The sequence below is a fragment of the Orcinus orca genome, chromosome X (assembly GCF_937001465.1).
Source record: "Orcinus orca chromosome X, mOrcOrc1.1, whole genome shotgun sequence".
In the NCBI taxonomy this organism is placed as follows: Eukaryota; Metazoa; Chordata; class Mammalia; order Artiodactyla; family Delphinidae; genus Orcinus; species Orcinus orca.
The window spans coordinates 99991449-100004072 of record NC_064580.1 but is presented as its reverse complement, the minus strand read 5'-3'; the positions used below and the strand labels follow the sequence as shown (position 1 = coordinate 100004072).

The window sequence follows — 12624 nt, the reverse complement described above, 5'->3', positions numbered from 1 at the left end:
AGAATTTATATCCCAGAGGACCCATCTTAGAGCTATTTATGTTTAAAAGTGTGTGCTATATGGGCTTCCCTGGTGGCGCAGTGGTTGAGAGTCCGCCTGCCGATGCAGGGGACATGGGTTCGTGCCCCGGTCCGGGAGGATCCCACATGCCGCGGAGCGGCTGGGCCCGTGAGCCATGGCCGCTGAGACTGCGCGTCCGGAGCCTGTGCTCCGCAACAGGAGAGGCCACAGCAGTGAGAGGCCCGCGTACCGCAAAAAAAAAAAAAAAAAAAAGTGTGTGCTATGGGTCACATAATATTTGAGAGCCACTATGCTGTCACCTACTCCTGTTGGCATTGCCTATAAAAATACCTCTTTCTAATATATTCACCTTTCTGTGTGATATGTTAATATATGTCTAGGGGAATATACAAGGAGAAATGGGCCTCAACCATGGAGATTGCATTGACTTAAGGGGGAGCTGATTAACTGTGTGGAAACTGTGTGTTTCTGCTGTAAGCAGAAATGTACTGCTGCCTGATGGCAAGGAGCATCTTTCTTTCCTCAGACCATGAAGACCTTCCTGTACAATGGGATGTGGCACTCCAGTCTTCCTCTGCCCCTCCTTCCCTTTCATTGGTAGTAACAACTCCAGGTCTGTGCCATCAGAAATTTCAACCTTTCTCCATTGCCTTGCTGTTGGGGAAGAGTAGTCCCTAGCTTCAGTGGTACAAGATATTTCTAGCCATGGGCAGCAGTGACGCTGTTGTTTCAAAGTGGCCGTTCAACCTTTATCCTTTGACCCATTCCTAGGACTCAACCTAGTCATGGTTGCAAAGGAATGAGGTATTCCTGCTTTCTTCTCAGGGAACTGAACTCATGCCAGTGGGCTCACTCAGCGTCAGGAAGGTACAAATGTTGAAAGAAAAGGCCAGTGTATTTTGTCACCCATGGCTTCAGGTATGGAGGAACAGAGCAGCTTAGTATGGTGACCCTGATGATTGCACAGGTATCCAAAGCCATTTGGGATAGGGGTCAGTTAAGGTGATCAAGTCACACCACATGACTGAATAGTGGGGAGTTGTAAGACTCCTTCTGGCAACAGGAACAGATAATACAATGCCCACAAATACTGACGCTCAATACGTGTCTGTTGAACATAGAGTGGCCGCTATCAACTGGGGATAAAACCATCAATAAGGTAAACATGGTCCTCTCTAGGGGAGCTTAGAGTTTGATGGGAATAAGATAGCAATGATACCTATAGCAAAGAGAGCATATGAGCCACCCCAGGCCCCTGCTCAGGTTAAGGAAAGTAGGATAATTTGAGACTGCAGTTATTCTGCTTACCAGGCATCAGTGATGTTATTAATATTGCGTTTGTTGTTTACACCTCTTGTCTTTCCTCAAGTGTCACAGTCTTTGAGTACATAGAGAAGAGTAATATTTTCTGGTTGTATTTGTCTTTATGAACTTATTTAACAGGTTACAATTTAATTTTCCAAGAAATGAAGTGGTGTATTTTTCCCTCAAAAGATGCAGGGGGAAAAAAGACAGGTGACATATTAGGCAACATTTAATAAATTTAATAAATTAATAGGAAGTATCACAAAAACCTGGAATGGATAACATACAGGAACCAGGAATAAGACAACACTTTGCAACCACTCACAAAAAGTACCACTTGATGAAAGAAGACTTACAGGAAATAATATAAGGCAGTCTGTTGCACGTGTCTTAAACAGATATACATACATAATAGGACATCAAAATGATCTGTTTGACAGTAAATTCACCACGTTTACACTTATCACATGGACTTTAAAACATTTATAAAAGGTGTAGGTTTAACATTGAACTGTAAGGTTTATATCCAAATGAGTATACTTGTTTCATACCAAACTGCACAGAACTTATGAATAGCACACAATTTGAGAATAATTACTGTGTTGGGTACTATTAAGTACTACTACTTGATGGCATAAGAATTATTAACAAATGTGCTGTAAGCTATTATCGTTCAACTTATTGCTAGTGCTTTTGAAAATCTGTGGTTTATATTTTATTTCTTTGTAAAACATGTGCTATGAGCTTGCCCCGATAGTTCAGGAAAGAAATCAGATGTTTCCAATTTTCTCTAATACTCACCATACTTCAGATCTGATTGCGTGGTCTTTTTAAAGACTGCTGAAGGATTTGCTTCAGTCCTTCTTATATCACCTACTCTGCCTTACATTAATACAAATCGATGGATTTATGCATCATACACGGCATACATGCAGGACACCATCTGTATGTGCAGAACTCATGCTCAGTGCATGGTGTGTTTCTTCAGACATTTTCATTTCAGTAAGAATTAGATCTCACTCAATTTCATATAACTGTTTTAACATGCAGTTCAACAGAGCCAACAGGCAGGTAGACTTTACTTTCATGTCATAATTGGGCATGCTCAAGCAATTGACCGGCATTTGGCAGTGTTGCAAATCACGTAGGGACTGTATGAGTGTCCTCAAATACGTCCGTTGGCTCTCCCACCGCCCTTGTGGCAGACTGTTGGATTTATCTATGCTGTGTGTTGAGGACACACACCAGGGATTTTAGAAATTCAGATTCTGCCTTCACCAATTTCAAGATACTCTAAGGTGTGTAAGTAACTGTCAGGCATAAGAAATAGCATCATGAACTCTTCAGAAATTGATCCACAGTTGTGTGACATGGACACACATGGAAATACAGTTACTGGAAACCCTTGTACACTCTGCACACAGCATAGACTTAATGGTCTGACTTTAGCAATGTTTGAAAACCTTTCACGGTTAACAAACTAGTAAAATGGTACTGAACTCTTAGAGAGCAGCAGGCCCAAGAATGAAACAATGGCCAACACTTACTGTAACGCAACACTATATTTTAACAAAGATTTAAACTTCTGGTACATAATTGCAGTACAATGAAGAGCTTGCCACTTTTACAAATTAGCTGCAGCCTTGCCTGCACTAGAGAGTTTGGAAGGATCTGTAAATGAGATACATTTTGTTTAAAATCCAAATGGAAACTCTGTATTTCTGTTTTTCCCAAAGTTCAGTAAAAGCTTCTTTTTAATTACTTTTTTTTCACATTCTAAGGGCCCAGTTCTGTAGTCCTTAATCAAGCAAAACTTCCAAGCTTTTGATCATCTATGCTTCCAATGCAAGTTTTACTCAAAAATGGACTGCTAAATTAGGTCCTATAGATAGAGGTACCATAATTAATATACTATTTTAATAAGGCTCAAAATGCTAATTTCATTTTGTGTGTAGCACACAAACTTCCAGGATCCTGAGATCAAAACCCAATTGATGATGAATCCTGGATTGGGAAATAACTCTGGGATTTTGTTTCCCAGTTTAATCATGGAATTAGGTATTTACTAAGGACCAGAATGAAAACACTAATTCCAGTTTGCTTGTCATTATAATCGGAATTTGAACATTGTCTGTAAGAAGTGAAAAGCTGTTATTGGTGTATATATCTTGTATCATCCTTCCACTTCTGTAGTCCTGGTTAACCAGCTGCTATGTTAAAATACCACTATGTCTGGTGACAGACATTGCAGTAAAATATCAACAGAACATTCTGACAATGTCAAAATTTCCCCTATGTGTGACAACAAGGCTAAGTTCTGCCTTTGACTCACTAATAGTTATGATAGATTATCAGAAGGCAGAACCTATCTTACTGTGTTTATGTGTGTAGATGAGCTGAGCAAGAATTTAAAGTGTATATTTACTGTTAACCCAGAAAATAGATTTCACTGAATTTGTTCAATTTTGGCGTGGTTGAAGTGTAACCACTGTCCTGTGCATCATTCTGGTCTCCTGCAAATGTCACCTGAGATGAAGATCAACACTTCCGTATGTGAAAAAGAAAAAGAGAGAGAGAGAGAAGAGGGAAAGAAAGAAAGCAAGAAAGAGAGGGAGGGAAGGAGGAAGGAAGGAAGGAAGGGGGAAAAAATCAACATGTTTGCATCAAACAACCAAAGTAAATTATTCTCAATCTATTATAAACAGTAAATACAGAACCCTAAATCTCACTACTGTAAGCATGATTGTAAAGTACAGGATTGCAAAGCTATATATAAAAACAACTTTTTCAGACAGCAATATTTACATTAGGTTATGACCGACAGAAGAATTATAGAACAGTTTCCTACATTTGTAGCTTTACTGTAGGAAAAGACTGCACCGCTCTTTCTTACACACTACTAATCCTTTCACTAACCACATTGGAGGGATTAACTGGTAGCTCCAAATTCTCCATTTGCATCTCTATACCGGCCTCCTGGTCATCAGCTTTCTTAATCACTGGTTCATTGGTGTGCCGGTAAATGTTAACATTAAGCTCCCTCCCAGACAAAGCAGTGGCAGCAACTCTCGGTATTTGTCTGATCGGAGGCTTTTTATCTGCCTTATAATTGCAGCGCAAATAGTTGGAGAAAGCCCTTCGGTAAACTTTGTTGAAAAGAGTGTACACCAGAGGATTAATTCCTGAACAAACATAGCCAATCCAAACAAACACATTCAGAAGTTTTTCCATTAGCTTTTGATTACAAGCCTTCCCACAAAGAACCGACAGGATATTAGTAATAAAAAACGGGCACCACATGATCAGAAACACAAAGAAAACAATGCCAAGGACTTTCGAGGCTTTTCGTTCATTGTTGATAGCTTGCATGGTGCCCCTTGGCCGTCTTTCCTTCTTCTTCCTTCGGTGTGGGTTCAAATCTTGGTTAGGGTTTGCAGAGTTCTCTTCATCAGTATTCCTCTTGCAGCACTTCAGGAAATCCAGGCTAATTCCGGGCGGTTCCTCCGTGTGGCCGTGCAGTAACATCAGAGCTTGTCGGCGAAGGACGTGGATCGTTAGACAGTATGTAATCACCATGATCGTCAGCGGTATGAAGAAAGCTACGAAGGACCCAATAAGAACGAAATTTGGGTCATTCAGCACGCAGGTGGTGTTGTTGATGAACACCTTGTCTTCATCCCTCAGTCCAATCACTGGGATAGGAACTGATACACCTACAGGAACAGAAAAGAAGGTAGGACATTGTTACAACATATTGAAGGGTCGCACAGATTTGTACAGTGGGATGCATTTAATTGCATTTCACTGAAGAAAATTTAGATCTATCTGTTGAAGGCTATTCACAGCATAAATGGGTAGTCACATGAAAGAGTAGCAGTATGATATCAGAAAATGACAGCTTTTTTCAAGTTAGGAATGCCTTCTCACCAAATTTCCTGTAGAAGATGTGGAATTATCATTATTGAGATAATTATAGGTATGGTTGTGCATAAGAGTGGTTCGTGTCTTTTTTGTTTTATCTCCAATTCCTAGAACTGTCCTGGCTCATAGAAAGCACTCAATAAATATTTGTTGAATGAGTGAATAACTTCACATCTATACTCAATGACGTCAATAAATTCAACTGTTCATTTTTTTTTTTTTAACATCTTTATTGGGGTATAATTGCTTTACAATGGTGTGTTAGTTTCTGCTTTATAACAAAGTGAATCAGTTATACATATACATATGTTCCCATATGTCTTCCCTCTTGCGTCTCCCTCCCTCCCACCCTCCCTATCCCACCCCTCCAGGCTGTCACAAAGCACCGAGCCAATATCCCTGTGCCATGCGGCTGCTTCCCACTAGCTATCTACCTTACTACGTTTGTTATCAACTGTTCATTTTTAAGCAGCTTCCAAATGCAATAAAAATGATGTGTATGCCACCTACAAGAGTAATTATAGCATATCAGGGTTGGCTGAGCTTTTAGCCAAGGACATCTTTTCCTGAGGAAAGTGGTCAAGAAGAGGAACTTCTGTGTGTGTGTCCTTTGGAGACAGGGCCTAGGAGCTCTGGAGTTACTGGAGATGGAGAGGATAGTATGTCCCCCAAACAGGAATTAGATCTGACCACAGTGTGGACATAATCTATGCAGAAACTGAAAGGATTGTCTTTTTAGTAAGCATTTTCCTGAGACTCTGTGCTTAAGCAAGGTCAAGAGACAGATAGAAATGCTGAGTTGGGAAAGATACAGTCCTCCCATTTCTGTGTGGAGTTTTGAACTCTTTTGTTTTTTAAGAATACTGAGAGGTAGTAATTTGGTAAGCACTTCCATTAATAAAGAAGCTCACAGGCAGAAGATATCAACAAGGAGGTGGGAGCAGAAGGTGCTCTTATGCCTGAGCATAAGTAAGAAACCTAGAAATTTTTAGAAATCATTATGGTAGATCTCGAAGAGGTCCTACATTAATAAGTAGGGATAACTTGCAAGTGAAATTCAAATTTTAATGTTAATTTATTCTCTCTTGTGTCCACAGGAACTTGAAGCCTGGGAAAATTCAGACTGCATTTTTAGGATTCCATCAGAGATTATTATGAGGAATCCTGAGCTGGTGGATATCTGCACTATGAACTGTGAGAGGGGATAGAAGCGCACTCTCAAAGATCATTGTTGGCTTTAGGGAACAGTGACAAATCTGAAACTGAAAGTCCCTATAGATTGTCTTTTTTTAATTTTTTTTGCCACACAGCGTGGGTGGTGGGATCTCAGTTTCCTGACCAGGGATTGAACCCAGAATCCCAACCGCTAGGCCACCAGGGAACTCCCCTACAGGTTGTCTTAACACACTTTGTCAGGTATAGAGTGTTTGGCTGGATGATCAAAAAGGAAATAAATGGTAAATGTTTCTTTGCTAAGAGCTTGCTGAGGATATTGATTGGTAATTAATTTCTAGGAAGACATGAGGAAGAAAGAGTCTTTGGAAAGTGATCTTTAAGCCTTCTAACTCAGACCCTGAATTTCTTAAATGACCGTTTTTTTTTGTTTGTTGTTTTTTCTAGAGAAAGAGGCCAAGTGATGGTATGAGAACCAGTGATAGATATGACAAGACTTCTTGGGGTATTGGTATATGCCTGCAACCCTGAACCTGGGCATGCCATTCAAGAAAGTAAAAACGGCTGTGAAAACTAGGAGACACTGCAAACAGAAAGTGTCCTCAGGTAATACAGTGCAGGATCCGGTGAAAAGACCTTTGAACTCTGGATGGGAAGAGTGGCAAGTATCAGAAGGTAATATTCACCCAGTTTGATGAACCACGCAGATTACATTTCTTAAGAGTTATAAAATGACAGGTAAGAATGTGGTCAGTTTGTACTGTTAGGATCTTTATTCCAAAAGTTATAAATATGAGGGAATATCTAGAAAGAGTGTAGATCCAGCTTGCCTGAAAAAAGTCAGTATTGGCTTTATCCTTCATGAAATGTTTTAGTGAGGATTAGGCTGCAGGAAGTTTTCTGGAGTTAAGGAAGCTAATATGAGATTAAGAAAAGAGGGACGGGTTACTTAAACACAAATCATTTACAAGAGAAAAAATTAGAGAGAGAACCTAAGATTAAGAGAGACTTAAAAGACCTATCAAGCATTATAATATGTGGACCTTCTTGGGATCTTGATGCAAATAAATTTTAAAAAATATTCATGACACAGGTGGAAATTTTGAACAATGTTTGGCCTTTTGATGATATTAAATAATTTTCATTAATTTTTAAAAGTGATGTTGATATTGTGGTTCTGTAGAAAAAATCTTATATTTTTAGATATAGAGACTGAAGTATTTAAGGATAAAGTATTATGATTCTGAGGTTTATTTCAAAATAATATGGGAGGGAGAAGTGGATGGAAGTCTGGATGAAAGAAGGCAGTCCATAAACTGATAAATCTTGGAGCTGGGTAATGAGTACATGGATCTTTACTATATAATTCTATCTAACTTTACAATCTTTGAAAGTGTCTATAACAAAAGTTTAATATTTTAAAAATTGAAGAAATTAAAAGAAGACATAGAAGTCTTTTCTGAAACAGAGAAAGAAATGGCTGTTAGACCTCAGATCATAAAAGTCTGTAAGATTTACTACCACTGCTAACTTTGGAAGTGATTATTTCTAGAGCAAAAGTCTTGGCCTCCTGAGTGGAAACGCTCAACATTTTCATATAAATATAGAGAAGAAGGCGGTTTTCTGACAAAATGTTGGTAGAAAACTATGTTATACTTTCTCAGGATCCTATAGCAAGACCAGAGGAGGGGTATAGTGGAATGGCTCCCTTCCAAACTGCCCCCCTCCCTTGCCCTCTAGCAATGTGAGAACCAGAGCCTGAGGCTAGAAACTTGATCTGGGGAGTTTGCATTCATTCTGGAGGAATCCTGACAAGGGTAGACATATCTACACTCAGGAAACAAGTGCTGGAGTGGAGATTCAATTCCCAAGGAAATGCTGCACAATATTTTAGGTATTTCTAGATATCTGAAGTTTCTAGGGAAGGCCTCACACTCTGATCAGAAGGTCAGTGGAAGTCAGCATTACTCAGATCCCAGCTCTGAACTGGTATTAGCTTGTTTCTGTTAAAAGATTTATTCACTTTCCTAAAGGATTCTTGGGCCTAAAAGTAAGCCTGTTGAGAGACAACAAGAGAGGGTAGCAGAGTGATCCCAGATGAGCTAAAGGAGTTATTGGGTATGTGACGCCAATTTTATCCCTGGCATCTATTTGTATAATTTTATGTACATTGAACAAAGAGTGATTCTAAGGCTGCCTTTTATTGAGTCTATCTTGTATGCCAGGCATTGAGCCATGCATATTACTGACATTAAAGATATAAAATGTATTATCTCAATTTGGTTAAAACTCCTAAAATACAGATATTATTTGGTGAAGGAGCTTAACCGTTTTACCAAATCTATATCATCACTAGTTTTATTTGTTTTTGGTTTTTTAGAAACTGTGAATGCAGTCAACAAAACAAGAAACTTAAGTTCTTTTGTCAGTATCTGGAAATGAAATGTAAATAATAGCAACTAAAGCAGCATTAATAGCAGTACCTATTGTACAGATTATCTTAATCAATACTTAAAAAAAAATTAAAAGTATATGTCAGCAGTTTTCAAAGTGTGGTTCAAGGACCCTGGGGGGCCTCTGATACTCTTTTAGAGAGTTTGCTATGTTTCCCTTTTCCAGCTATTTATCTTTAAAACTGCATTTTCTTTATAAACTTCAACCCAAATAACATAAAACAGGTTGAATGCAGATACATAAATGAGAATCCAACTATATTTCCCTAAAACTAAATATTAAAGAGATTTTAAAACTGTAAAACAATGTCGGCCTTCTCTCAATTATTTTTGGGAAATATAGTTTATTTTTATAAAAAATATTTACATTGACATTAAATGGATTCATTACTGTTATTTAAAATGAAATGATTCATAAATATGTTAAATATTTCTCAGTTTTAAGTTATATTATAATAAATATCAATAGATACAATCCACACAAACAAAAGCTCTTTGAGGTCTTCAATTATTTTGAAAAGTATAAATAGGTCCTGACACCAAAGAGTTTGAGAGCTGCTGTTCTATATTAATGGATGAAGTTACTTAAGCCCTGGAGAGTTAAATTCAGCAAATTTATGAAGTCTTTCTCAGTATTTTAAATTTGTCAGCTAGTAGAAATTCAGGTGATGTTATGTCAGGGTAAACATAAACAACATCAATAATAGCAACTAAATATTTTACATGCATCATCTCACTCATTGTCGTAAAAATTATGAAAGGCGCATGTTATTTGGTGAAGTTAACTTCAGAAAAGTTAAATTAATTTAGCAAGTATAATGAAGCAGTCTTTGATATTTTTAAACCTTTGATATGTCCAAGGAGAAAAAGTGAAAATGAACTCCAAAGAAGATATACAGATTGCCAACAAACACAGGAAAGAATGCTCAACATCATTAATCATTAGAGAAATGCAAATCAAAACTACAATGCGATATCATCTCACACCGGTCAGAATGGCCATCATCAAAAAATCTACAAACAGGGGCTTCCCTGGTGGCGCAGTGGTTGAGAATCTGCCTGCTAATGCAGGGGACACGGGTTCACACCCTGGTCTATGAAGATCCCACATGCCGCGGAGCAACTAAGCCTGTGTGCCACAACTACTGAGCCTGCGCGTCTGGAGCCTGTGCTCCGCAACAAGAGAGGCTGCGATAGTGAGAGGCCTGTGCATCGCAATGAAGAGTGGCCCCCACTTGCCACAACTAGAGAAAGCCCTCGCACAGAAACGAAGACCCAACACAGCCCAAAATAAATTCATTAATTTTAAAAAATCTACAAACAATAAATGTTGGAGAGGATGTGGAGAAAAGGGAACCCTCCGACACTGTTGGTGGGAATGTAAACTGATACAGCCACTATGGAGAACAGTATGGAGGTTCCTTAAAAAAGTAAAAATAAAACTACCATACGACCCAGCAACCCCACTACTGGGCATATACCCTGAGAAAACCATAATTCAAAAGGAGTCATGTACCACAACGTTCATTGCAGCTCTATTTACAATAGCCAGGACATGGAAGCAACCTAAGTGTCCATTGACAGATGAATGGATAAAGAAGATGTGGCACATATATAAATGGAATATTACTCAGCTATAAAAAGAAATGAAATTGAGTTATTTGTAGTGAGGTGGATGGACCTAGAGTCTGTCATACAGAGTGAACTAAGGCAGAAAGAGAAAAACAAATACCGTATATTAACACATATATATGGAATCTTAAAAGAAAAAAAAAAAAAAGGTCATGAAGAACCTAGGGGCAAGATGGGAATAAAGACGCAGACCTACTAGAGAATGGACTTGAGGACACCAGGAGGGGGAAGGATAAGCTGGGACAAAGTGAGAGAGTGGTAGTGTATATATGGATATATATACACTACCAAAAATAAAATAGGTAACTAGTGGGAAGCAGTTGCATAGCATAGGGAGATCAGCTCAGTGTTTTGTGACCAGCTAGAAGGGTGGGATAGGGAGGGTGGGAGGGAGGGAGATGCAAGAGGGAAGAGATATGGGGATATATGTATAACTGATTCACTTTGTTATAAAGCAGAAACTAACACACCATTGTAAAGCAATTATACTCCAATAAAAACGTTAAAAAAAAAAAAAAAGAAAGAAAATGCCAGGTATAAATAACAACAATTGCAATAATAATAACTACTTTTTACTGAGTGCTTTTTATTTGTCACACACTGAGTCATGTGTTTTATAATTATTACATACTTTCATATATTATTTAATCCAGACAAAAAACGTAAAAAGAAGGAATTATTAACTAGAATTACTAAGTCTTTCTGAAATTAACTTCAATTAATCTACATCATCTTTAGAATTTTAGAAAGAACAAAGATAAGTTATAATTCACATTCGGCTGAAAATATCAGGTACTACTTCAACCAATAAACAGTCAAATATTTTGCATGCATTATCTCATTTAGTTCTCAGAAAATCCTGTGAAAGTGATTATTATTCATTAAGGTTACTTAAACTCAGAGAGAAAAAAATACTTTCAATAAACATGTGGAGTCTTAGCATTTTAGGAACACTGAATTCAGTAATAGTTATAGTTCAAGTTTTTATTGAAAATGTGTGTTACTATGACTACCACGACTATTATCATTTATTGAGTGCTTAGTAACTTTGGTACTGTATCTGCAGTATATACTTTATATGCATTATTTTATTCTAGCCTCATAAAAGCCATAAAATAACTTGGTGCAGTTATTTTACTTCAGATAAGGCAAGTAAGTTCAGAGAATGTATAAAGATGTTCGCCTTGAAGCCTTGAATTCAAGCAACACAGATCAATTCTCTTCAATCAGATAATAATACCATATGCCAATCATTCTTAGATGTACATTTCTTTTAGATTTTAACATCTTCTAATGTGTGATGCATCTTACAATTGATAGTATCTTACAATCAGTGTTGGCCAGACAGTAGTCATTACATAGCGTTACGCTGTCAGCGTATGTGTGAGCCTGGTCTGATAAACTTCTTTTGACATCTTCTGGTAAGATCAAAATTACCAGTAGCAAAATTTGCAAAGTGGCTATCAGCAGCATGGTAATAGTTCACTGTGAACGAAAAATTATGTCATAACAGGCAAAAAGAGGGAGTGTTCTGAACAAGGCATCCTCAACAGCATCAAATGTCACAGAAGGGTCTAGAATTTGAAACATTTCCTCTGTCTTTGAAAATGAGGTCACTGGTGATTATAGAGAGAACAATTATAGTGGAGTAGTGAAGACAGGAAACAGATTGCCAAGAGATGAATAATAAATGGTAATTAGATAGAGGAAAGAGAGATTATAAAATACATTTCCTGGAGCAGATTGACCAACATCAAAATGAAAACATAGATTAAGGGAATTTTTTTACTGAACTGCAGGTCTATCTCCTAGGTATCTATTTTCATGAGTTTTTCATGGAGAGGAATTTTTTCAAGGACACCTAGGAGGATGACACAATGTCAGACTGATGGGAATGGTCCCTTGCCTCACGGAGTAATAAGTGAGTCCCTTGACAATGGGAATTGACAGCAGAAGATGAAGGAACTATTTTCAGAGAAGAACATAGAAGACAAAACAAACACAAGCAGTGCTGCCTTAGTTCTCAGGTGACAAAGTGTGACTGAGAGTTGGAGAAATATTTTGCATACTTTGGCAGATAAATCAGTATTGTGATGATGCAGTGGGAATTTTAAGGAAC

General features: G+C 37.9%; 1 protein-coding gene across 1 annotated transcript in view; it reads right to left on the bottom strand.

Annotated features, from left to right (window-relative positions):
- Positions 1-4082: 4082 nt before the first annotated feature.
- Positions 4083-12624, bottom strand: part of HTR2C (5-hydroxytryptamine receptor 2C) — a 231387-nt gene continuing 222845 nt past the window's right edge. The window contains exon 5 of the mRNA XM_033413338.2: positions 4083-5039. Coding sequence (XP_033269229.1) covers positions 4216-5039 — 824 coding nt within the window. The 3' untranslated portion in view covers positions 4083-4215. The remainder of the gene's footprint in view (positions 5040-12624) is intronic.